General features: G+C 43.0%; 1 protein-coding gene across 1 annotated transcript in view; it reads left to right on the top strand.

Annotated features, from left to right (window-relative positions):
- The window catches only part of KIAA2012, a gene marked incomplete at its 3' end in the record, with an annotated part of 120,538 nt that overhangs the window by 33,863 nt on the left and 58,945 nt on the right, over positions 1 to 27,730 (top strand). The window contains 3 exon segments of the mRNA XM_082630408.1: positions 1,896 to 2,006; positions 13,648 to 13,716; positions 27,346 to 27,422. Coding sequence (XP_082486534.1) covers positions 1,896 to 2,006; positions 13,648 to 13,716; positions 27,346 to 27,422 — 257 coding nt within the window.

Here is a 27,730-nt window from a genome sequence, read left to right as displayed (position 1 = left end):
CCTTAGGGATGGGCTTCCCTGGTGGCGCAGTGGTTGAGAGTCCGCCTGCCAATGCAGGGGACATGGGTTCGTGCTCCGGTCCGGGAGGATCCCGCATGCCGCGGAGCAGCTGGGCCCATGAGCCATGGCCGCTGAGCCTGCGTGTCCGGAGTCTGAGGCCCGCGTACCGCAAAAAAAAAAAAAAAAATCCCTTAGGGAGGGGCCATGCTGGAGACCAACAAACCATTTTCTAGAAAGTGCAGCCCAATCAGCTGTTCCTCCCTCATCGGAGGATGCGCAGCTTTCTCTGACTGAGCACCAGATGAAGGAGATGGTGTGTGTTTGGGTGCCAGACAAAGTATCTCTGTTAACAGCAGAATCACACTCAGGGCCTAGAGAAGCTCACACTCGAGAGGAATGTGGCAACTGAGAGCTACCAAGAAGACAACAGATACCACAGCTTTCATCCCATCCAGGCTCGCTCAGAGACAGATGCCTCACTATTTAAATTCTGCTCGCTCGCACTCCCCCTGCCTCGACCCAAGCATTTATTTAGATTTGAAGCCTTGTAAGCATAAATTCAATACATGGATCAATAATTCCATTATGTGCTTGCAGCTCCTCAGTTTAAGGCTGGAATGGTCAAAGTCAAATTCTCTCTCTCTCTCACCAAAGAAACTTACAAACTATTTCCAGATGGAGCCTTTCTCTTACAACCTCCTCCCTTTTATATTTGCATGGCAATGATGCTCTCTTAACTTTGAGCTAATGAACTGAACTTTAGGTACAGTCGTGTCACCACCAAGGGTATTCCTAGGAGGTTGCATTGCCCAGAACAAATCACACCAAACACACACACACACACACACACCCTGAATTAGACACCCTTACAAAAGGAGAACCTGATTAGAATGAATGCCAGGGCTGTGACTATGACGAGTGCAGCCTGAAGCCCCAAGTGTGTAGGCTGAGTGTGTGTAAATGAATGTGTGCATGGTGGCACATGTGTGTCTTAGGGTATGTGTGTGCTTATATAGCTATGGGAGTACATGTGTATACTTGTGTGCTCATGTATGTATGTGTGATTGTGCAGGCATGCAGGCCTGCCTGCGAACAAGTACACATGTGTTGCTGTGTGTCCTTCATGTGTGATACACGTGTGTCCTTGCAGGCACACCTGCATATGTGTGCGTGCCTTGTGAGTGTGTATATATGTACGTGTGAGTGCACACCTTGGTGTGTGTTTCCGTGTGTGTGATGCCTCTGTGTATATGTGTGTTTACACACTTGTAAGCATCCACTGTGGCTGATTGCCAGCTCTACCCCTGACCCTTTTGCCTTGGAAATGGGGAAGGTAAAGTCATAGAAACACCCTCAATCTTTCTAAGCAACTGAAATAGAGCCTCCTTCTCCTCCTTGGCCTGAGCCCCTTGGAGTCACTAAGCAGTCCCAGCATTTGATCCACAGGGCACAGCTGTGCCACTGAGTACTGCACAAAGGCATGTGATAGAGCAGGAAGCAGAGGCTGGAACTCCCGAGCCCTGTGCCCAGGAGCTGGGCTGCACACACTTGGAGGATGGGGCTCCCTTTCCTGCACACAAGGTGCCCCCTCCAGGCTCACCTTGTCCCTGGAGGGCTGCCTGAAACCAGAGGATTCCCCCTTTTCTAGACCTTCGCAGAAGGCACGACGTAGGCTATGGCAGCCCCGCCCTGTTCATCCCACACTGACTCCAGATGATGGGGCGTGAACGCTGGCCCTGCTCTGCCGAATCCCAGGAGTGGGGCTGGCCTGCACCCTGGCAAGCACCTGAGCACACCGGCATCTGCCCGCTGGGGATTCAGGGAGCACGGTCCAGGTTCAGCCTCCCTCCCCTGCACTGGTGCTAATACTGCCCATGCTTGTGCTTATTTTCAAGAAAAATCCAGAGACCCCAAACTGGGGCACTTCTTGCTGGGTCCAAATGGAGAAAACATCTGCCTGTCCCTCCCAAGGCCTACCCAAACCGAGGAGCTTCTGTCGGGTGGAGGTAAGATGATACATCCCAGGTCAGCCTCGCTTTCCTGGGTGAAGATTTTACCTGCAGCTTCCAAAACTCCCCAGCAGGAGAGACATCATTAAAAACAGACGCAAGTCAGCCAGTTTCTCCCCTCTCGCTGAACACAGGGATGCTTCTGTAGCTCAGACACAATAACCCAATGTCTGCATAACAAGTTTGCTCTTGCTAGAGCATCTGGAGAGAGAGGTTCCCATGGAATGGCTTGGAGGAGGCCTAATGTGCCGTGCTGATGCCTTGATGAGGATGATAAAGCCCTCTTGGTATTTGCCCAAACTAAACACTGCCTTTTCTTTTCTTTCCAACCACCCTCCAGAGGTGGAGGTGGCTAATTGGTAATCCAATCAGTTATCCTTGTTATGTGTATTGGTTCCTTGCTGCGAATCATCTGGCTCCTGACAGATATCAAGGCAGTTTCCAAAAACCCTTCTGGCATGTTCACTTTTTGGAAAAGGGATGCTGGCTCTGGGCAATAACCATCTTGCAAAGGAAAAAAAAAAAATTAAGTCAGAGGGTGATGAGTGTCAACCACCCAGGAACCATCACGATGTGTATGCATGATTCGTACAGCCAGCCAGCAGGCCTCTTAATAAGGGAGATTAAAATCTGCACTCGTTTGGTGGGTGATGTCATGACTGCCTCAACAAAAAGAGCATGGAATCAGAGCCAGGAGATTTGAGTAGCCCTGGCTTGTCCTCTACGTTGTCAGATGACTTTGGGTCAACCCTTCCTTGTGTCCAAGGTTCCTCCTCTCATTCGAAATAAGGGGATCGACTCCACCACCAGCAGCTATTGACTATTGCTGCATTTTATGTGTTGTGTCTGTTGCTGTGGAAGTAGCCACTTAGTACATGGATTTCCAGAAACCAGAATGCATTCGGTTCCAAATCCAGCATTAAAGAACGTCCATCACCACTTGGGCTGTCCCATGATATGAGTATAAAAATAACTTGGTTCTGAACTGGCGGAAGCAGGAGTGAGACAGGTGGAGGCCACTGTCACTGTGACACAGCTGGTACAACAGCTGGAACGCAAACACGATTCTGTTCACCTGCTGCACATTTGTCCACTCTCTTCCAAGAGAAATAGCTCCCCTTTGGGCAAAGCAAAAGCCAGAAGCAGAAAAGGAAATATTTAAGTTACATGTTTAAGTTTGTTGTCATCTTGTCAGTATCATGTTTCGGTCATTTCGGCATCCTCAGCACTTAGCACAGTCCCTGACGCAAACAGAGCGGGATCACAATAAATGTTCATTGAAAATCTTTCAATAATTTCCACACGAAAGAAAGAAAGAGAGAAATGAAATTTATGCTGAATAAATCGAGACTTGCCTGCCATCTTGTCTTAGTCCCATGAACAACGTATTTAATCCTGCTTGCCTCTCAAACCTAAAGGCATTCACTGTGAGCTTGTTGAATAAATGAACAAATGAATCATCCGTCCTCCATATACAGCTGGTGGACCTCCAGCCTCGACAGTGATTGCATAGGGCTCTGGGAGGCAGGCAGAACCTTAACCCACATCTCCCTACAAGCGCCCATAGAACAGGCCCAGCTTTCTCAGAGTCTCTGTTAATGGGAAAGCCCTGTTTTGTTTTGCTCTGGGAAGCAGGATACTGAAAAACATTTTCAACTCCTGCAAAGGATTTGCTCCACCCACACCAAATTCTTTGCAGCTGTTTGTTCAAATGCATCTTGATCACCATCCCCACCCTACTCTTCCAGTCTCATCTCCCACTATATTCAGGCCCACCCTTTTCTCATCTGTCTGATGGCCCAAACATTCAGTCTTCCTTCTCTTATCTCCCAGCCTTTGCCCAAGTTGCCCTCAAATATTTAGAATCATTTTAAGCTCCAGGGGAAGGTTCATCTATTCCGGGATATTTTCCTCAGTAAATCCACTTCATCTCACTGAACTGCTACGATGTAGGTTTCACCCATTTCTCTCTCTCAATCCCACTTTTGTGATTACTGTATTTATATGCATCCGTTTGTTGTTTAGCTCCCAAATATATTAGAAGAGTCCTAGAGATCCTCTTATCTTTATCATATGTCCAAGAAATGCGTGGACAGAATACCCCAGATGCCATAAAGGAAAGTTTGGGGGGGATCATAGTTGTTTTTTTTTTTTTTTTTTTTTGCGGTATGCGGGCCTCTCACTGTTGTGGCCTCCCCCGTTGCGGAGCACAGGCTCCGGACGCGCAGGCCCAGCGGCCATGGCTCACGGGCCCAGCCGCTCCGCGGCATATGGGATCCTCCCAGACCGGGGCACGAACCCGTATCCCCTGCATCGGCAGGCGGACTCTCAACCACTGCGCCACCAGGGAGGCCCATAGTTGTTTTTTAATTTAAAAAAATCTTGGGTTAAAGTGGAAATATGATCTGTCTGATCATTCTGAGACTTTCAGACTCTGCCAACATCTACTTGGAAATAAATTCTTAAGCAATTAGATCATGATATCTTGCTTTCAGATAGCATAGAAGAATGAGTATAAACCTTCAGAAGAAAAAAAAAAAGATGTGAAGACTTGAGCTGGAATTTGACCCTCTTGGTCATGTTGGGATATTGCAACACTTAGAAAATTCAAAGGCTTAAGAAAGGAAAATTTAACTTGGAAGGATATAAGTCAAAACATTGGAACATTGGAGTTGCTTATCCTTGATTCAAATCCTTCATCTATTCTCCTAGTCACAGTGGCAGCAATAGAAGTTTTCTTTCACAAGTCCTTTTATTCAGAAGTTCTTTATTGCAAGAAGTTCAAGAATGTCTGTGCCAGTGGTTCGGTTTGGGACTCCAGGTCCCATGCAAATTTAAATTCTTCATCTCTTTCACAGTTTCCAGTTGACACCTGCTCTTGTCCTAAAAAGATTTTCACCCCCAAAACTTGCCTTGTTTTTTGGTCATTTAATTAGCATCTTTCTCTCTTGCAACTCTTTCTTGGTATGGTGGTTTTAAAATATGTCTACAAATTCTTTGACACTTGTTCTTTCAAAAGGGGGAGCCCTTGGGGCTTCCCTGGTGGCACAGTGGTTGAGAGTCCGCCTGCTGATGCAGGGGACATGGGTTCGTGCCCCGGTCCGGGAAGATCCCACATGCTGCGGAGCAGCTGGGCCCGTAAGCCATGGCCACTGAGTCTGTGTGTCCGGAGCCTGTGCTCTGCAGAGGGAGAGGCCACAGCAGTGAGAGGCCCGCGTACCGCAAAAAAAAAGGGGGGAGCCCAATTCTCCTCCCCTTGAGTGTGCGCTGGACATAGTGGCTCACTTCTGGTAAATATAGAATATGACAGAAGTGACAGTGTGTGACTTCTGAGATGGTCCAACCCCAGGGAAATCCCCAGATGACTGCATCCCTGATTGGCATTGTGACGGCAGCCTCACAAGAGACTGCACCGGAGTCACAGGCCTAAGCCCCTCCCAGATTCCCTTAGAAACTATGTGAGATATAGAAAGGTTTATTGCTTTAAGTCACTAGATTTGGGCATAATTTGTTTTCATAATAGATAATATACTGGTGTCATTTCCTGAGGGTCTACAACTTGGTAAACAGAAAAATGAAGGGTCCAAGAATATCCCAGCTGGTCTCAAAACACTGATTATTTGGGGGCAAACATATGCTAAGTGGTTGACTTTCTCTGTGTTCTCCCCATTTGTCATTTGTGATAATGTTGGTTGTGGGGACTCATGGGTAAAAGGATCCTTCCATGTTGGTGGGATATTTGACAAAGTATGATTTTCCTTGAGTAGCCTTTCTCTTAGCAGCTTTTGCTTTAGTGAAGATGCCTAGAGATTTAAAAGTGAAGAAGCCCGGGGCTTCCCTGGTGGCGCAGTGATCAAGAATCCACCTGACAATGCAGGGGACAGGGGTTCGAGCCCTGGTCCGGGAAGATCCCACATGCCGTGGAGCAACTAAGCCCGTGAGCCACAACTACTGAGCCTGCGCTCTAGAGCCCACGAGCCACAACTACTGAGCCCGTGTGCCACAACTACTGAAGCCCACACGCCTAGAGCCCATGCTCCCAACAAGAGAAGCCACCGCAATGAGAAGCATGTGCACCGCAACGAAGAGTAGCCCCTGCTCGCCGCAACTAGAGAATGCCCGCGTGCAGCAACAAAGACCCAACGCAGCCAAAAATAAAAGAAGTCCATTAGATGAGACAGCGTGAGGAAGAAGAAAGAACTTTGGACTAAATATCCAAAGCCTTGGGTTTTCTTCTCAGCTCTACCACCCTGATTTCTGTGATCATTGGCAAATAAATCTACTGCTTTGGAGCTCAGCTTCTCCATATGGAGAAAGAGGAACTGGGATTAGATCCAATCCTCCCAGTGTATATCCCATAGAACTCCAAGTCCTCAGAAGGTTACCAGGCATTCTGTTAAAAAAAAAAAAAAAAAAAAAAAAAAAAGTTCTGAGGCCAAATAAGTTGGAAACCAGTAGGCTACAGCAAAGCAGAATCCTTACTGCAGGAGCCTCTACTGTGTTAATATGGATTATGGTTCCTCAAGATGAGGATATGCAATGTTTCCCAAACTTGTTTGACCACTGAATTCTTTCTTGTTTTTAGTAAAGCATCATGTGCATCTAACTAGTTTTTGGAACACACTTTGGAAAATACTAAACAGTATTTCTAAGGTTCTTTCCAGCTGTAATGCTTCATGTTACTAAATAACCCCCTTTCCCAAGGAGGCTCTCTCCGTAGAGCAGTTCTGTTGTCTAAGTCCTGAAGCAGGATCTCAGTCATTCAATAATTCATGACTGTTCTTGCTTTCATTTTCCAAACATCAGTTCTGAATCACTGAGTCCACAATCCCTCCATCTCCAGGTAAAAAGAAGTAGAGGAAGGTAGGAGGAAGCCTGGGTGGCAATAAGGCCCTTTTGCCCAATCAGTGTTTGTTAATAATCCATAAGCAATCATGTTGGTGGATTTACCCGTTCTCAGATGTTGAAATAAAGAAAAACATGGCTGGATACGGTCGCTTGGTACCCAGCATTTCCTTCCAGTGCCCTCCTGTACTGCAAAGGCTGGAAGGCTAAAAACCACATTTCCCAGATAACCTTTGCAGTTAGGGGGTGGGATGCAGATGCGGTTCTGCCAAATAGATGCACTTGCATGAGATCTGAAGGGCAGAAGTGAGGCGGAGGCACTTTGGCTACTTACACTGGCAAGCAAGCTCGTGAAGACTGTCAAGAGGCAGCTGCTGCAGCAACTTCGTAAGCACCAAGTGCTCTATAGTAGCTCCATTTCTTCTTAAAATACCTTGGTGGTTTCTGTTCTCCCCTGAGTCCTGACCCATATACTCTCCTCCCCTTGCAGAAGTTATGGGGGATTCCCATGAGGCTCGGCATGGGGCTAATTTGGGTCTGTCACATGGACCACAGGGCAGGGAAGCTGTGTTTGTCAGGACTTCAGAGGGAAGCGGGGTTCTTTCTCTCACGGCAGCGAACCCAGCACCGCATCAGCAGCCCACACTGGAAGGTGTTCTGATGGCCACCTGCAGAGAACCACTAAAAACCACTGGGGAGTCTTCTTTCCTTTGACAGAAACCTCTCATGATTCCTATAAGTACAAAGACTCCCCTCCCTCGTATTTGGCTGAAAATGTGATATTATTGCCACTTTATGCCTTCCAAAGAAGAAAAATGTCAAAAAGAATAGTTCTCTTTGAATCTGCTGAAAATTCTTTTTTTTAAGAAAAAAGTCAATATGAAGTGTTGAAGAATATTTAATCCCTCTTTATTTTTTGCATATGTACTTATACTGTTTCTTACAGAGCCTGTAAAGCTGTAAATTCTACCTCCCTCGCATTTTTTCTGTTTCAGAGAACCTTAGAGTTGAGATGGAATGTAGGCATCACCTTCATCAGCATTTAAGCAGGGGAAGCATTTTATCAAACAGACTTTCTGAGGACACCTATAGATAAAATGGATAAAAGCAGAGCTGCCTGGTTAAAGTAGGGATGGTCTGTGTCCCCCAACAACTTCTTCAGAGCCCAGCTAATTCTTTCCCTCCTGAAATGATTCCCGGCTGTGGGGTCTATGCAGAGTCACTAGAACTATGAGACCACAGTTTGAAAACTCTCATTTTATGGATAAGAAAACTGAGGCCCAGAGAGGTACGGTGACTTGCTCAAAGTCACACAGCTTCTATGCGGCAAATCTAAGGCTCAAACCCAGATCTTCCTGCACCTACTTAGGCCAAAGCTCTTCTCACTAGAATTTACTGCCTCTAGGCCCTCTTGTCCAGGTTTCTAGGCTTCAAGGACTAGCTGCAGTCCCACCTTCATTGTACCACCTCACCTGACCACCTCAGCCCACACTGATTGCTACTATCTTAGGTCAGCAGTAATTCTTACTACCTGGGTCTCTCACCAGGCACTCCCTACTTCCGCTATTTTTTTTACTCTTTTTCTTCATCCTCCTCCAAGATAGATCCCCCTCCTCTACTTCTGAATATCCCAGAGAACATCATAGGTACTCGCAGAACGTTACCCATAAATATTGATTGAAACTGTCAGTAGCAAAGACTTACTTGTTCCCCAATATCCATTTTTCCATTACTCCTGTTATTAGCAGAATCCCCTACCCTGAAGTTTAGTTGAACACAAGGCTACTTGGCTAGAAATTATATTTCCCAGCCTTCCTTGCAGCCAGGCATGGTCATATAACTGATGTGGCTGATGAAATGTGAACAGAAGGAACTTGTGCGACTGACTTCCAGGTCATTTCCTTAAAAGGAAATCACTGGGGACTTCCTTGGTGGTACAGTGGATAAGAATCCGCTTGCCCATGCAGGGGACACAGGTTCGATCCATGGTCCGGGAAGACCCCGCATGCCGCAGAGCAACTAAGCCCGGGAAGATCCCACATGCCACAACTACTGAGCCTGCGTGCCAGGCTCTGCAACAAGAGAAGCCACCGCAATGAGAAGCCCGTGCACCACAACGAAGAGTAGCCCCCATTCGCCACAACTAGAGAAAGCCTGCGCGCAGCAACAAAGACCCAACGCAGCCAAAAAAAAAAAAAAAATTTTTTTTTTTAATTTTAAAAAGAGGAAACCATTGCCTTCCTCCTTCCTTTGCCCCTTGGACTTGGTTGCCGTGGTGAAGTAGCTTCAACCACGTGGAAGAGGGCAATACTCTAGGGGATGATGAAGCCATAAGATATAAGGGAGCACAGAGCCCAGATACCTTCAGGGAGCAGAGTTACCCTGGGCTACCCCCTCCCTCTAGACTCTTACCTGAAACAGAAACACGTGTTTATCTTTCTGCGTCTCTTTGTTACAGCATATAATGCAACTATATATTCTTTCTTAATCTGGACAAAGCAAACCTAACAGATTTTTCTGATGAGCATGTGTTTGAATCCTCCATTGTGCTCCATTCTATCACACGTGCATTTTTCATGTTAAACTGCAATTACTTAAACTCTTCCCCTATCCTTCTAAATTAATTTTCCAAAGTTGGAGTGTAGTCTTTTCCCCCTTAGGCTATGCACTAATTGAGGCTTTCTTTTCACCATACTTTGTGATGTCTAGTGTACAGTATTTCTACTTCCCACATCTTTGCTCTGCACAGTCACCTTGCCCTTCCTCCTACCACCTAAGAAGGAAAGATGGTCAGACTAACAGGTGAAGTCTACAAGGTGTCTGTGTGTTCTGTGTAGCTTCAGAGTTAGATTGAAATTATCAGGCACAGATTTAGTCTTGTCATTTTGTTTACACATTGGGGAAAAAGAATTCAGTTTATTAAACGTTTCGTGTAACTGCACCTAAGTTTTGCCAAGCTGGGAACTTGGACCTTTTCTGTGTAGGGACATTTTAATTCTAGTTTTCATAACCTGGAGATCAGACTGTTGCTTTTGCATGATGTACATGGTGTCTCGTGACTAGAGTTTGCTTTGTTTTATAGTATCTGTACTCGTATTTTTCAAGAGCTATTTTGTAAACAGATAATGTACTTCTCCCTTGAAAACACAATAAAAAGAAAAAAGCACCAAAAGAAAAAAAATGCATCTATAATAATACCTCACATCCTAGATTGCATTGCTTTGTGACAACCAAACCAGATCATACTTGCAGTATATAATAAAGTATTAAGTAAAATTCCAATATAAAATATCATTGGACCTAAAAGAGAGAAGACCCATAATATTGTGTCCGACTCTTTTGATCAAATGGGCAGAACGCCTACCATGTTCAAGGGAAAGAGAAGGATGTTGATATCAAGAGCAAACATGCTCAGGCACATATGTCATCTCATTCTATCATCCAATCATCCTTTGAAGGGAGTATCTTCATTCACATACCACAGGTGAGGAAACTGAAACACAGGAGGTTAACCCCCTTGTGCACATTGATCACACCTGGTGAGCAGCTGCGCTTATTCATTCCCAGGCCCGTCTATCCCAGATACTGTGCTCTTTTCTTCCTGCTTCCCAGGGCTCAACCCCGGGCCCTGTGGCTGCTGCCCCCAAGAACCTCACAGCCCCTGTGAGAAAAAATTCACAAGCAACTGACTCTTCTGCAAGGCAGAATGAGATGAGTGCTGTAACAGAAGTCTCAACAACACGATGCAGGGGCCTCCAAGGAAGGAGCGATGAATTCTAACCTGGGGGAAGAGGACGGATTTTTGCAGAGGAATCTCTATTTGTACTGACTTTAAAAGAACTGGTAGGGAATTCCCTGGTGGTCCAGTGGTTAGGACTTGGTGCTTTCACTGCTGGGGCCTGGGTTTGATCCCTGGTTGGGGAACTAAGATCCCAAAAGCCTCGAGGCACAGCCAAAAATTTTTTTAAGCAAATATAAACAAAATTCTATTTTTTAAAAAAAGAGGGACTTTCCTGGTCCCCATCCAGGACCACCCCATCCTGGTGGTCCAGTGGGTAAGACTCCGTGTTCCCAATGCAGGGGGCCTGGGTTTGATCCCTGGTTGGGGAACTAGATCCTGTATGCATGGTGCAACTAAGAAATCTCATGCTGCAACTAAAAGATCCCACATGTCGTAACTAAGACCCGGTGCAGCCAAAAGTAAAAAAATTTAAAAAAGAAGGAAACTGGTAGAAGTGGATAAACAGAGAAGAGAGAAAGACATGACCAGCTGAGGGACCAGCATAAACAAAGGCAAAGAGATAAGAAAGCAGAATCCATGCGGGAAATGATGAGTAACCTGTAAGAATGCCCTGTGGAGGGGCTTCATGGGGGGAGATGGGGCTGAAAGGCAGGCCAGGACCAGGCCAGGGAAGGCCTTGTGTGCCAGGATAGAGCTGAAATGCCGCTTTTTAGGCAACAAGAAATCACAGGTGCTTGAGGAAGGATGTCACGCAACCCACCCTGTGTGCCAGGAATAGGCAAGAGAAAAGGCCGAGTGCTCAGGCAACTGTAGAATCATCCAGACAGCAGCTGACCAGGGCCTGGATGGAAGGCAGTGGGCAGATGTAGGAGATGCAGCAAAGGGATAATCCCCAGGGCCGCCGACTGGATGTGGGGAGCCCACCCAGCACTCTGAGCAACCAGTGACAAACCTGTTTATAGTGTCTCTACAAAATTGGCTACAATTCTCATCTCCAATTTTCTACTCAAACTACCATTTTTCTGTTTTCACTTTCAGCTAAGAGGATGACTTTCGGGGTGTCTTGTGTACAATAATTAAGATAAAACAACAGTCAAGGCCTTGAAGCCCGAGTCACCCCACGGCGGCACACAAAGGACCACAGCCCTCTCCCATGTGGCACTCAGCTCCAGTACCTCCTTTTATTTAAAGTCAAACTCCCACCGACACACATAAAAAATAAATTCCAGTGCTGAGCGCCTATCAGCTTGTCATGCACTGTGGCTGTTTTCAGGCTCATGTGCTCTTGGGGAAGTGGCTGAGCTTCCCAGCAGTATTTACCCACAACTGTGGTAAATAATATGAGTTCTAAGGAAAACCCTGATAGCAAATTCCTTGGGAGCTGTGAGGAAGAGGCAAAGCAGTAAGCAGTGATGGAGAGTGTTTGTATAACCCTCCTGCACCCTCTCACCCTGACACACATTGAGCTTTCTCTTTCATGATTGTTTTAGCCTCTTTTTCCCTTCCAACCACGGACCACTCAATTCTTTGAGGGAAAATTAACATTCATTATGCAATTTCTCTCTCTCTTTTTAATCCAGAGTGTCTGTCTCCAAGGTCCCTACTCAATAATTAATGTTTGTTCTCCTTTCCCATTCTCCAGAGCATCTATTCTTGAACTGTAAGGTCAACAGTTAACACTAATTATGGCTTTTTCTCTCTCCAGTGTTGGTTCTCAGAATCCCAAGTTGCCCTGCTCAGCCTAAGTTACGTGTGTGCACGTGGCTGCTTGCGTGCATATCCGAAGGTGGGAAGGCACCAAGAAGCAGGCTTCTCCAAGCCCCCCACTTTAGCGAATCAGTAAAACCAAGCATTCTTTTTTGGCAATGTCTCTAGTATATGTATTATCAGTAACGAGACGATGAAGCATACACACACATACACACATGTATTTGGAAATGAGCTGGGGGGGTAGTTAGATCTCAAAATCTTTTTCAGATATATTTGATTCCTCTGACCTTTTTCCTCCCTATTTCTATCTCCTTGATCTCTCATACCTCTGTCTCTCTGACATACACATGCAAACACACACACACACACACACACCAAATTTCTCATTAAAAGCCATTCCTCCATTTCAGATTCACTCAGCTGATCTCCTTTCTATCTATGACCTCTCCCCTAACTACCTTTCTCTGGTCTGTCATCCTAATTCTCCTCAGCCATTAAAACAGCATTACTGGGCTTCCCTGGTGGCGCAGTGGTTGAGAGTCCGCCTGCCGATGCTGAGACACGGGTTCGTGCCCCGGTCTTGGAGGATCCCGCGTGCCGCGGAGCGGCTGGGCCCGTGAGCCGTGGCCGCTGGGCCTGTGCGTCCGGAGCCTGTGCTCCGCAACGGGAGAGGCCACAGCGGTGAGAGGCCCGCGTACCGCAAAAAAAAAAAAAAAAAAAAAAAAAAAGAGCATTATTTTAACTAGTGTTCCTTTTGACGGGCAAGGACAGCTAGGAGAATGATTCTCATCCAAAGTGACTCTAAGAGATTGCAAAAAAAATTCATCAGGGCTGTGCAAAAGCCTATCTTTCTGGCTAGAATCAGATGGGCTAGAATCCCTTCTGTCTCCCTGGTCCAACCCTTGAATTTGCGCTACAGCTGGAAGCAGGGGCTCCTCACGTTTGTCTGTCATCCCCCCCATCGCTGCACGCACTGGGGTCCCGCAGCACAGCTGCTGTTCCAATCTGGACAACTCCTCAGAGCGGGTGTCAGGCATTAACTCTTTCATGCTCTTGTTCTGTCAAAAGTTCTCCTCTCAGAACTTAAGCACCACAGTACCTGCAGGGTTTCACCCTTAAACATCTTATAATAAATAAAAATATTATTTTCTTCAATGTTTTTTAAATCCTAGATCAATCTTCCCTGCATGATAGCATCTAAGTGTTTTCAAAACTATCTAATTCATTATGAGGCTTAGGCATCAAGCCATCCACTTTGTTTTCCCCTGTCTTGGGGTAAGGAAAATAGCTCTTTTTCAAGACTTTTCCACACTCTCAGGTAAAACCCTTATTGTTTCTCAGCCTGTGAATCTGTCAGTTCAAATACCAGCCGTGGAGAGGAGGAGTCTAGTATTCAACACCTTCTGAAAGGTAAGATTCTCCCCGGGCTTTCCCGGTGGCGCAGTGGTTGGGAGTCCGCGTGCCGATGCAGGGGATGCGGGTTCGTGCCCCGGTCCGGGAGGATCCCGCATGCCGCGGAGCGGCTAGGGCCGTGAGCCATGGCCGCTGAGCCTGCGCGTCCGGAGCCTGTGCTCCGCAACGGGAGAGGCCACAACAGTGAGAGGCCCGCGCACCGCCAAAAAAAAAAAAAAAAAAAAAAGATTCTCCCCAACAGAGTCACCTCTACTTCTCCTCTATGTTATTTGACTCACATACATTATTTCATACCCAGACCTCCAGAAACACACAATTTCTCCCCAAATATACTAATAAGTAGGAAAGAAGATTCATTTCTTGGAGAGCCTGAGAAATGGAGTATCCTCAAGAGTTACTCATGGGCAGCCCTGTGTGCTGTGGTCTGAGAGAGAAGAAAAGTCGACCCAAATGCCTGTGCTGAGCTGGCCCCGGAAGGAGAACTTGCAGAGGTGTCCTGTGGGTTTCTCAGATCATACGGTGCATAACTCACATTGTAATGAAGTGGGCATTGACTCCCAGAGTTGTGTACAGTTCAAACTGCACATCCACAAACTAGAAAGCTATCAGGAAAAGACTCTCAGGCTTGTATTCTAAATGGAAGACTGAGGCCAGTTCTGCCTCGTCCAAGCTTCCTTTGCTATTTCATTTCCCCCGTGGAGAAATAAGCAAAAGCTGAGAGTGTAGCTCATCCTCCACCCACTGCCACTGCTGCTTCTGCTTCAAACCAGGGGTAAAGGACGAATTATGCAAAGACTTTCTCTCACTCCTAAAAATAGTCTTTGATTAATAGAGAAATGTGTGTGGTCTTCCTCACTGCTTATTTTGGGGCAGGCAATGATGAATCCTGCATGAGAGGCCTGCTATAGCAACAGGAAACAAGGTCATAGATCGAGGACTGGAGCCAGAGCTGGGTGGAGGGCACTGGTTTTGCTACAGACTGCAAAACTAGAAGGAGAAAGGGCACCATCAAATGCTTGCCAATCTCAAAATCTGTAAGCAGAGAAATACTTGGGAGCCCAGCATTCTGCGTTACCCCTCTCATCATTCCCCTTGGGTGGACATCCTGACCGTGGTGCAAAGAGTTTCAGGGTCCGTTCTGTTCATTCTCACTTGTTGGCTGGAACTGGGCCAGAGCAGCTCTTAATAGGGGCCTACCAGCGAAGGATATGACGATGATGATGAAGATGGTAACTATCACTGCTAGCTATCTTTATGCCAAACACTGTGCTGAGTGTTTTACATTCATTAATTCACTTCATCCTCATTGCAATGATATGAGGTAAATTCTATTGTTATCCTCACTTTTCATCTAGGATACTGTGGCTCAGAGAGGTTAAGGAACTAGCCCAAGGTCACATAACTAAGTGGTGAAGCTGGGATTTGAACTGTAGAAACCTATATTTTTACCACTATGCATGGTGACATCAATCTAAACAGGGACGTTTCCCAGACTCACAGATACAGAGAACAGACCTGTGATTGCCAAGGGATGGTGGGGTTGGGGGTGGAGGTTTGGGAGTTTGGGATTAGCAGATGCAAACTATTATATACAGGATGGATAAACAACAAGGTCCTACTGTATAGCACAGGGAACTATATTCGATATCCTGTGATAAACCATAATGGAAAAGAATATGAAAAGGAATATATATATATATATATATATATATATATATATATATATATATATATATATATATATATATATATATATATATATATATATATATATATATAACCGAATCACTTTCCTGTACAGCAGAAACTAACACAACATTGTAAATCAACTATACTTCAATGAAATTAAAAAATAATAAAATAAACAGGCACATTTCCATCTGACAATATGTGAGACTTTAGGAAGTTCCTGATTTCATAATGACTCATACTCATAAATGACTTCTGTTGCACATCCTTTTTTCCCTCCAATTCCCCTTACTTAGCCTCAGACACCCTTTTGTGGGTAACACTGAAAATGATTTGCAACTTTTAGAGATATGGGGAGAAGCTGAAACCCAGTAGAAACAGTTGGGAAGAACCAAACTCCTAAGACAGATTATCAAGCCAGATAGGCCTGTTTACAGGGTAGCTCTCCAAACCAAAAATATCCTTCCTAATATGGCTGAAAATGTTACAGTTTCACTTCATTCTCCTATTAAAGTCTCACTAATAATAGATTCACTTTGAATTCTGAAGTAGTCTCTTAAAAAGCTGATACTTCTGAGAAACTAACAATCATTCACACTTCAGTAAAAATGTATTGAATCAGATGGCTGTCCTCTTGCAACCTAGCTGAAAACAGCTGCTCTGAGGGACTAAAAATTCTGATGGGATGGGAACAGAGGTGGATAATTCGGGAGTAAGTAGAGTCTTAAGGGTGGAAACATACCTGCCTGTTGGGGTACCCTGGAGGGCTTGTATGAACAGAAGAATATTAGCTATATGGAAAAAGAGGCACACAGAGAAAAGAACATAAAGGGAAATGGCAAAGTGACAAAGACAAACTTGAGCTATTTCAGAATTGCCCCATGGCAAGCTTTATATCCAGGAAAGGGAGAGAAAACTTTTATTCCTTGTCTTCTCTACTCCTAGTAACTAAATGGCCTTAGGCTAATGTAAATCTCTTTCTCATTTCCAAGTTTTTGAACACACAGTTCCCTTTGCCTGGAGCACAATTCCTTATCTCCTATCCCCTAACATCTTCTTTTTTAATTGTGGTAAAATACACATAACATAAAATTTGCCATCTTAACAATTTTTAAGTGTATGGTTCAGTAGTGTTCAGTAGATTCATGTTGCTGTGTAACCAGTCTCCAGAACTCTTTCATCTTGCAAAACTGAAAATCGATATCCGTTAAATAACTCCCCATTGCAATGGGACTACCCATATAAACACAGAATACCTGCTTCAGGGCTTAGAATAGAGGAAACTTATCTGTTCCCTTGATTGGCTCAAAGACCTCAACAAAAAATTCTTACATCTCTTTGAGCTTAACACTCCCCATTTGTTTGTAAGAAAATGGATATAACACTACTCTGAAAATACCAGATACCCCCTGGAATTGAGTTCAAAGAGCAATTTATTTTTTATTTATTTATTTTTTTAATTTAGATATTTAGAAGACCCTCAAACAAGCACACGCACACAAACACATACACACACACAAACACACAAGACAGAGAGAATAGGAGAGATTCTTCCAACAGTCTTCCAGGGGATCACAACTCAACACCTCTCTAAACTTCACTTTCCCCTTGGATTTTTTTTTAATTTTTAAATTTAATTTTATTTGTTTTTTTATACAGCAGGTTCTTACTAGTCATCAGTTTTATACACATCAGTGTATATGTCAATCCCAATCGTCGAATTCATCACACCACCACCACCCCCCCCCAACGCTTTCCCCCTTTGGTGTCCATACGTTTGTTCTCTACATCTGTGTCTCAATTGCTGCCCTGCAAACCGGTTCATCTGTACCATCTTTCTAGGTTCCACATATATATGTTAATATATGATATTTGTTTTTCTCTTTCTGACTTATTTCACTCTGTATGACAGTCTCTAGATCCATCCACATCTCAACAAATGACCCAGTTTAGTTCCTTTTTATGGCTGAGTAATATTCCCTTGTATATATGTACCACTTCTTCTTTATCCGTTCGTCTGTTGGTGGGCATTTAGGTTGCTTCCATGTCCTGGCTATTGTAAATAGAGCTGTGGTGAATATTGTGGTACATGTCTCTTTTTGAATTATGGTTTTCTCTGGGTATATGCCCAGTAGTGGGATTGCTGGGTCATGTGGTAATTCTGTTTTTAGTTTTTTAAGGAACCTCCATACTGTTCTCCATAGTGGCTGTATCAATTTACATTCCCACCAACAGTGCAAGAGGGTTCCCTTTTCTCCACACCCTCTCCAGCATTTGTTGTTTGTAGATTTTCTGATGATGGCCATTCTAACTGGTGTGAGGTGATACCTCATTGTAGTTTTGATTTGCATTTCTCTAATAATTAGTGATGTTAAACAGCTTTTCATGTGTTTCATGGCTATCTGTATGTCTTCTTTGGAGAAATGTCTATTTAGGTCTTCTGCCCATTTTTGGATTGGGTTGTTTGTTTTTTTAATATTGAGCTTCATGAGCTGTTTATATATTTTGGAGATTAATCTTTTGTCTGTTGATTCGTTTGCAAATACTTTCTCCCATTCTGAGGGTTGTCTTTTCATCTTGTTTATGGTTTCCTTTACTGTGCAAAAGCTTTTAAGTTTCATTAGGTCCTCCTTGTCTCGTTCCTGATCTTAGAGGAAATTCTTTCAGTTTTTCAGCATTCAGAATGATGTTTGCGGTGGGTTTGTTGTATATGGCCTTTAGTATGTTGAGGTAGGTTCCCTCTATGCCCACTTTCTGGAAAGTTTTTATCATAAATGGGTGTTGAATTTCATCAAAAGCTTTTTCTGCATCTATTGAGATGATTATATGGTTTTTCTTCTTCAATTTGTTAAGATGGTGTATCACATTGATTGATTTGCATATACTGAAGAATCCTTGCATCCCTGGGATAAATCCCACTTGGTCATGATGTATGATCCTTTTAATGTGTTGTTGGATTCTGTTTGCTAGTATTTTGTTGAGGATTTTTGCATCTATATTCATCAGTGATATTGGTCTGTAATTTTCTTTTTTTGTAGTATCTTTGTCTGGTTTTGTTATCAGGGTGATGGTGGCCTCATAGAATGAGTTTGGGAGTGTTCCTTCCTCTGCAATTTTTTGGAAGAGTTTGAGAAGGATGGGTGTTAGCTCTTCTCTAAATGTTTGATAGAATGCACCTGTGAAGCCATCTGGTCCTGGACTTTGTTGGAAGATTTTTAATCACAGTTTCAATTTCATTACTTGTGATTGGTCTGTTCATATTTTCTATTTCTTCCTGGTTCAGTCTTGGAAGGTTATACCTTTCTAAGAATTTGTCCATTTCTTCCAGGTTGTCCATTTTATTGGCATAGAGTTGCTTGTAGTAGTCTCTTAGGATGCTTTGTATTTCTGCAGTGTCTGCTGTAACTTCTCCTTTCTCATTTCTAATTTTATTGATTTGAGTCCTCTCCCTCTTTTTCTTGATGAGTCTGGCTAACGATATATCAATTTTGTTTATCTTCTCAAAGAACCAGCTTTTAGTTTTATTGATCTTTGCTATTGTTTTCTTTGTTTCTATTTCATTTATTTCTGCTCTGATCTTTATGATTTCTTTCCTTCTGCTAACTTTGGCTTTTGTTTGTTCTTCTTTCGCTAGTTCCTTTAGGTGTAAGGTTAGATTGTTTACTTGAGATTTTTCTTGTTTCTTGAGGTTGGCTTGTATAGCTATAAACTTCCCTCTTAGAACTGCATTTGCTGCATCCCATAGGTTTTGGATCTTCATGTTTTCATTGTCATTTGTCTCTAGGTATTTTTTGATTTCCTCTTTGATTTCTTCAGTGATCTCTCGGTTATTTAGTAACGTATTGTTTAGCCTCCATGTGTTTGTGTTTTTACTTTTTTTTCCCTGTAATTGATTTCTAATCTCATAGCGTGTGGTCAGAAAAGATGCTTGATATGATTTCAATTTTCTTAAATTTATTGAGGCTTGATTTGTGACCCAAGATGTGATCTATCCTGGAGAATGTTCTGTGCGCACTTGAGAAGAAAGTGTAATCTGCTGTTTTTGGATGGAATGTCCTATAAATATCAATTAAATCTATCTGGTCTATTGTGTCATTTAAAGCTTCTGTTTCCTTATTTATTTTCATTTTGGGTGATCTGTCCATTGGTGTAAGTGAGGTGTTAAAGTCCCCCACTATTATTGTGTTACTGTCGATTTCCTCTTTTATAGCTGTTAGCAGTTGCCTTATGTATTGAGGTACTCCTATGTTGGGTGCATATATAATTGTTATATCTTCTTCTTGGATTGATCCCTTGATCATTATGTAGTGTCCTTCCTTGTCTCTTGTAACATTCTTTATTTTAAAGTCTATTTTATCTGATATGAGTATTGCTACTCCAGCTTTCTTTTGATTTCCATTTGCATGGAATATCTTTTTCCATCCTCTCACTTTCAGTCTGTACGTGTCCCTAGGTCTGAAGTGGGTCTCTTGGAGACAGCATATATATGGGTCTTGTTGTTGTATCCATTCAGCAAGCCTGTGTCCTTTGGTTGGAGCATTTAATCCATTCACGTTTAAGGTAATTATCCATATGTATGTTCCTATGACCATTTTCTTAATTGTTTTGGGTTTGTTTTTGTAGGTCCTTTTCTTCTCTTGTGTTTCCCACTTAGAGAAGTTCCTTTAGCATTTGTTGTAGAGCTGGTTTGGTGGTGCTGAATTCTCTTAGCTTTTGCTTGTCTGTAAAGCTTTTGATGTCTCCATCGAATCTGAATGAGATCCTTGTCGGGTAGAGTAATCTTGGTTGTAGGTTCTTCCCTTTCATCACTTTAAGTATATCATGCCACTCCCTTCTGGCTTTTAGAATTTCTGCTGAGAAATCAGCTGTTAACCTTATGGGAGTTACCTTGTATGTTATTTGTTGTTTTCTCCTTGCTGCTTTCAATAATTTTTCTGTCTTTAATTTTTGCCAATTTGATTATTATGTGTCTCGGCGTGTTTCTCCTTGGGTTTATCCTGTATGGGACTCTCTGCGCTTCCTGGACTTGGGTGGCTGTTTCCTTTCCCATGTTAGGGAAGTTTTCTATATAATCTCTTCAAATATTTTCTCTGGTCCTTTCTCTCTCTCTTCTCCTTCTGGGACCCCTATAACGCAAATGTTGTTGTGTTTAGTGTTGTCCCAGAGGTCTCTTAGGCTGGCTTCATTTCTTTTCATTCCTTTATCTTTATTCTGTTCTGCAGCAGTGAATTCCACCATTCTGTCTTCCAGGTCACTTATCCGTTCTTCTGCCTCAGTTATTCTGCTATTGATTCCTTCTAGTGTAGTTTTCATTTCAGTTATTGTATTGTTCATCTCTGTTTGTTTGTTCTTTAATTCTTCTAGGTCTTTGTTAAACATTTCTTGCATCTTCTCGATCTTTGCCTCCATTCTTTTTCTGAGGTCCTGTATCATCTTCACTATCATTATTTTGAATTCTTTTTCTGGAAGGTTGCCTATCTCCACTTCATTTAGTTGTTTTTCTGGGGTTTTATCTTGTTCCTTCATCTGGTACATAGCCCTCTGCCTTTTCATCTTGTCTATCTTCCTGTGAATGTGGTTTTTGTTCTACAGGCTGCAGGATTGTAGTTCTTCTTCAAAGAGCAGTTTAAAACATCTCTTCGGGCTTCCCTGGTGGCGCAGTGGTTGAGAATCCGCCTGCCGATGAAAGGGACACGGGTTCGTTCCCCAGTCCGGGAAGATCCCGCATGCCGCGGAGCGGATAGGCCCATGAGCCATGGCTACTAAGGCCTGCGTGTCCGGAGCCTGTGCTCCGCAACGGGAGAGGCCACATCAGTGAGAGGCCCGCATACCACAAAAAAACAAAAACAAACAAAAAAATCTCTTCATTGGAATCTATACAGCTTTTACAACTTTTTGTTTTCTTTTTGGTCTTTTGTTCTTAAGGAATATTTTCAGTAGGTAGTCTGTGAGAATTGTTTCACATTAGATGTATTTTTGATGTATTTGTGGGAGGAGGTAAGCTCCATGTCCTTCTATTCTGCCATCTTGATCTCTGCCCCAAGGAATATTTTCAGATAAAAATGATAGAATTTTTAAAAATTATATAGATGGCAGACTTTGGGTATTTGTGGACTTGAAAGCCAGTTTTGACTATTTGCAAATGACTTCAGAAGTCAGAGACACATACAGTTTGTCATTTTACAGAGGCAGGAAGTCAAGTCATAGATATGGCGAGGCTGGGAGACAGAAGACCATCACTAAGCTAGTGAATACACCCAGCCAACCTCAGCGTTGTGGTCTGTATTCACTGTAACATGTGCAAGAGCTCTTGTGAAGTTATTTTTTAAAAAGAAGAACATTGATTTTTAAAAATTTTTTATTGGAGTATAGTTGATTTACAATGTTGTGTTAGTTTCATGTATACAGCAAAGTGAATCAGTTATACATATACATACATCCACTTTTTTTTTAGAGTCTTTTCCCATGTAGGCCATTGCAAAGTATTGAGTAGAGTTCCCTATGTTATACAGTAGGTTCTTATTAGTTATCTATTTTACATATAGTAGTGTGTATATGTCAATCCCAACCTCCCAATTTATCTCTTCCCCTCCCCCATGTCCTGGTAACCATTACGTTTGTTTCCACATCTATGACTCTACTTCTGTTTTTGTTTTTTGTTTTTTTTAAGACTTTTTTCCCATGTAGGCAATTATAGAGTACTGAGTTTCCTGTGCTATAGAGCAGGTTATTGTCAGTTATCTATTTTATATATAGTAGTATGTATATGTCAGCCCCAATCCCACAATTTATCCCTCCTCCCCACCCCCATCCCCTGATTCTTTTTATAATGGCCCTATAAAGTAGGCCAATTGCTGGGACTGGTGATGGAACTAAGAGAAAATGAAGTGGTCTAACAATTTGATGATTCTCTGCCAAAAAATAGTTTTATAAATCACTCTAATCCTTTATCTATCAACTCATTAAGAGTCTGAAGAACTCCCCCTCCTTTTTCATTTCTACTTTAGTTTTACTGGTCATATGAGTACACACTAGGGGTATTCACAAATCTAAGGACTCTTGAAACTCTCAGGATGTGTCCCTCCTAAAGCCAGGATCCACTGTCCATTTAGTGTATGATATGCATGAGGGATCAGGACCTTGCTGAAGTAGTGAAGTCGTGCTTAGCACAATGCTTTTTTTTTTTTTGTGGTACGCGGGCCTCTCACTGTCGCGGCCTCTCCCGTCGCGGAGCACAGGCTTCGGACGCGCAGGCTCAGTGGCCATGGCTCACGGGCCCAGCCGCTCCGCGGCATGTGGGATCTTCCTGGACCGGGGCACGAACCGACGTCCCCTGCAACAGCAGGCAAACTCTCAACCACTGCATCACCAGGGAAGTCCAGCACAATGCATTTTAAAGCTGGTATGGATTTCAAGATGTCTGTGTGTGTATATATCAGCTATATTTCTCAACTATAATAAAGCTGAGAATATTAAGTTTTGTTCTGTCAGAGTGATCAAAAAATAACTTTTATTAACTAGTAATCCATAAATACTGTCTTCTGTTTCATCACTCTTCAGACATTTGTGTTATCTTTTCATCAAAAAGACCATAAAGAAGCATGAGGCTTTTCTTAAGGATACTTTTCCTCCTGCTTTCTCTCTTGCTTCTTTCACACATCTCCCTGTGGCCTAAGGATTTACATTTGCTGTTGTCTTCATTCCTAGCAATTACTCATTTGAAAATTAATGAAGACACCAGCATCAGAACATGTCCGATAGAAAGAATTAGTGTGTCTGTTTTACAGAGCACATAAAAATTGCTCATTCATTCATTCAGCAAACACTAGTTGACCATCTACTAATGCCAAATAATGTGCTGGGCATAAGGATACAGTTGAGAGATAAAGTCCATGCCTTAAAGTCATCCACAGTAGTGGAGTGTGCTGAGAGCTATGGATGAGCACAGGCTAACTCAGCCTAGAGTTTAGGAAGGCTTTTGGAAGGAGAGGACACCTAAGCTGAGTTTCTAAGGATATATGTAGGAACTAGCCAAGTAGAAAAGAGGAAAGAATGCTCCAGGGAAAAGGACCATATGAAGGTTAGAGAACATGGTGGCATGGGAGAAATGTAAGCAGCCTGTAATGCCTGGACCCCAACGTACATGTAGGGGAGGAAGTAGTGAGAAATACAGCTGGTGGGGTAGGCAGTAGCCAGATCATGAAGGCCCATAAGCAGCAACTAAGGAATTTATCCTAAAGATTGTGAGATCCTGTTTACACAGAAATTGACATAACCAGATTTTTACTTTAGAGAAATGACTCTCCTGGCTATGTAGAGAATGGATTGAAGGGGGTAAGACCAGAGGCTGGGAGACCAAATATCTATACTCATTTGAGAGCAAGTGACCAAGAACAATATTTTCTGCAGAATATTGAATTGAATTGATTGGCTGCTTTGCATGTAGCTCTACCTTCAGCCTCTTTTTTGAATTCCCTTCTTCCATACCATCTTCCACCACAGGTAACCTTATTAATCCTATGATGTACATCGATTGGAGGGTTTCTCGTGTAGTTGATATTTTATTGCTACACAACTCGAATTTCAATTCCGTCATCTAGCTTTCCTTCCATTTGGGGCTTGGTAAACTGCCATGTACCTTTGGACCTCTCCATAAAAAATAATTTACGAACTTTTGAGAGAAGTTGTTGTTCCCAAAGCTAGACTCTTGAGACTGAGCAAGCCTTGGTCTAAGAAGATATAAGTAAGTAAAAGAAGTTATTCTAAATTGGAAGAAAAATATTGTCCTTTTATTTACTAGGCATTTCCATATTTAAATTCAGACTGACTCATATCTTCTAGATCTACTTGGCTCCTTTAATAGAGCTCCCTGGGGTATGTCTTTAGGCTGGAGACTTTCTCAGGTCTTAAGCAACTGTTTGATATGCCCATCTCACCCTCCTCCTCAACCAGGAAGATTTAAAGTGAAAATGTGTAGCATAAATAAGGTCTTAAATCTTGTTCCAATAATTTGATGATGACAATACCAAAAGGCCATCTTGGGTCTTGATCTCCTGCATTAAACAAACAGGCTCAAGATTTATTATAACATGATGAAAGCTCTACAGGTCATGGGCATCTTGAGTCTTATTATATAAAGTAAAGAAGGAAAGATCAGCAGGGCTATGTAAAGGGACCAGAATTATCCTTCCTTTTATGGTTATTTTCTACTGGGAAGAATTTTTTTTTAACAATCTGGAATTTGCATTTTCCATTCTTGACCAAAAATACAAAACCACGAAGGTACAGAGGCTAACTTTTAGGCCTCCTCCCATTGGCTTCTGCTGCAAGTGCACATGCAAAGCTGTGAGAAAGCAAAGTTACTTTCTGAGATCTGTTTGGCAATGGATACATCCCCTCCTCAATGATGAACTACTGCAAGTTATGGGGGGGGAGTTCCATGAGTGCACACTAGTGGTCAAAAGGTATCCATGGCTCAGAAATGGTATGTGTGGAAAAAGACCCTACACATAATTTAGAGGCTCCTGCCAGCACTTTTGATAGCTCCTGCCCTTGTACCTACCAAATGTTTGGCCACTTTGGAGCCTGCAGGTCTGATGTTCTCTCACAAGCCCTGACACGCATCTAGGAAGGAATCAGGTGGTCCACTGTGCCTGATAAGGTGACTTTCTGGAGTTCAGTCTCTATTTTGATATCAGATGAGCGTCCTATACCAAGGGAAATAAATATTCTGAAACAATGGGAATAAATATGACTATGTTTCATTTTTATTTAAAACAATAAACAACTTGGGAATTAAACACGACCGACATAGGCTGAAATAGAAGGAAATTTTAAGGCACCCATATTCCATGCTAGCATCAGATGCTCTTTCCTGCTTTTCAAGTTTTGAGTGTTTGCTGAAGGATCCCATGATTTGAAGAAGGCAGAAGAGGTTTGGGATGAGACCCCATCTAGTAAGGGTCATCTCTGAAACCGCCTGATTATCTGGTGGGAATGCTATCTCCTTGCTAAAAGCCTGTGGCTAGATTAATGCTAGTGTTTGAAAATCTACTCAGGCCTGATGGTGGGCGGCCAGGGAAAGAATGTGTTTTCTGTTTATCTCTTTCGTGGCAGAAATGTTCATCACAGAAAGACTCTGAGCTCCCAGTTTCAGGCAGGCCTAGAAGTTGTGCTGTCTGTAGTCTGTGAATGTACACACCAGCTCCGGAATAATGGGAAAGAACTAGGCCTGTGTTCACAGCCAGTTGCCTGCATTGGTTGATGATGGGTCAGTTTCTTCAACTTGATAAGAGGGGTAGATTCTGCCACATGGTTCAGGGAGAAAGTTTTACCACCCCCATTGCTTTATCTCCCAGGAATGCAGTTTGAGTTGTGTCTCCTCCTTGACAGCTCGGACCTCCGTAAATTACCAGGGTCTTGACCCAAGAAATGGAGAAGTCTTAAGCAATTTTTCAGTCTCCTATCTAAAAATATGTTTACATTTCTTGAACTCTGGCTGACTGATTCATTCTCCTGGTGTTGCAAGAACTTTCCTTATGCATTAGAATTTATAAGTTTCATTTCTAAGAGACCCATGGTTCCTTCCAAGCCACAGTGAAGTGAACCTCATCGCAACACAATTCTGTTGGGCTGGATTTGTGCAGAGGATGGATCCGGGCCAAGCAGCTGTGATGTGGCAAGACCAAGTGAGGTTAACAGGAGGCAGTGTGAGGTGGAGGGGAGGGTAGGAGAGGCTAAGTCAGGAGGTCTGGGTTCAGGTTCTGGGCTTGTGCTCTTTCAAGGTATGGCCTTGAGTCAGTCACATGAAATCACTCTCTGGGCCTCAGTTTCCCCAGCTGTCTTAAATAAGAAATGTTTTAAATCTGTGCAGAAGCCATTTTCAAACAAGATAGATGAGAACAGCTGAGACACAAGAGAAAAGGGAAGGTCAGCCCACAAGGAATGAGTAGAGGCTTTAGGTCAAAGAGGCAAAGATGCAGCATCACATATGGCCAGGCTCTTAACAGAGCTACTTAGGAGTAGCAAGCATGTAAAGAACTTTTTGTTGGACACTGGTCCCACACAAGAGACTAAAATCCTTGTCAGGGGAGCCATGCACTTAGCTAAATCTGTCCCTCAAATAAACATTCCTTTATAAACATTAAATTTACTTTCTTAGGGGAAAAAAAGGAAAACAAAATCAATCCTATCCCTTTGCAGCATGAGGTTTGAGTGAGGCAGTCTTGGACTCAAATCCTTACTCAAAACCTCACTAGTTGTACATCCTTGGGTGGGTTACTTTATCTTTTGAGCCTCAGCTTCCACACCTATAGAGAGTATGATAACACAACCATGGAGGAGAGTCGTGCAGATTACACGCCAACCACATATCGGTGTCTGTGTAGTGCCTGCTTCAGGGTGAGCGCTATGATTTCCATTAGTCCCCTCCCATCAGCCCCCTTTTGGCCTCTGTCTTTGTTTGCTTCATGTTTCACTTCTCCTGTTGCCCTTCCACAACATGAGGGAAAAGGGAAGTCTCTGATCTCTCTATCTGGAAGGTTGCAGAAGCATTTTCCTACCTCAGTGAAGTAGGATCATACAAAATTTATATTCAACAGGATCAGCAGATTTTTTTCCATCAATATTTCCTTCTTAATTTCAGCTTTATCTGAATTTTAGTAGCACAAAGAATGTACTTTGTTCTTTTAAAGAGCAACCAAAACAAGAAAAAAGAAATTTGAATATAAAGTTTCAACACTATATTTAACGTGGCACTTAGACTGTGCCTGTAGAGGTTACATGTGTTATTTGGTGAGTAAATATGAATGCCATAGGCATGTGTGTGTTTCCAATCTTACACATATGAGCTAGGTATGTACGGGTATGGTATATATAAAAATTCATGAGACCTACGTCTGACAACCTTGACCCTTTTCTCTCTGATTTTCATCATAGCAAACACTGAATCCAGAACTGATCTTCACATGAATCTTAATGAAACCTCACCTTTGACCCAAAAGCCAGAGAAGCAGGTACAGTACTGACTCTGCATGAGCACGATACTGGACTTTGGGGTTGTTGTCCCTATTTGCTGTGTGACCTTGGGTGAGATTCTTCACCTCTCTGGGCCTCATTTGCCTCATCAATTAAATGAGACAAGTAGACTATAAAATCACAAATGTTCCTTAACTCATAGACTTGGAATGTCTTAACTCAACTTGGACTGTTTTGTCTGGCTCTTTGTGTGCGCAAATAAGCTGAATAGGCCCTTCCCCGACTTCTGCAAAGTCAAAAAGGGAACAAGGAAACACAGAAAGGCATCCTCCATCGAGGCAGTAGG

This window comes from Mesoplodon mirus, assembly GCF_964341445.2.
Source record: "Mesoplodon mirus genome assembly, chromosome: 8".
NCBI classification, from domain to species: Eukaryota; Metazoa; Chordata; class Mammalia; order Artiodactyla; family Ziphiidae; genus Mesoplodon; species Mesoplodon mirus.
This window is presented reverse-complemented; position numbering and strand designations above follow the sequence as displayed.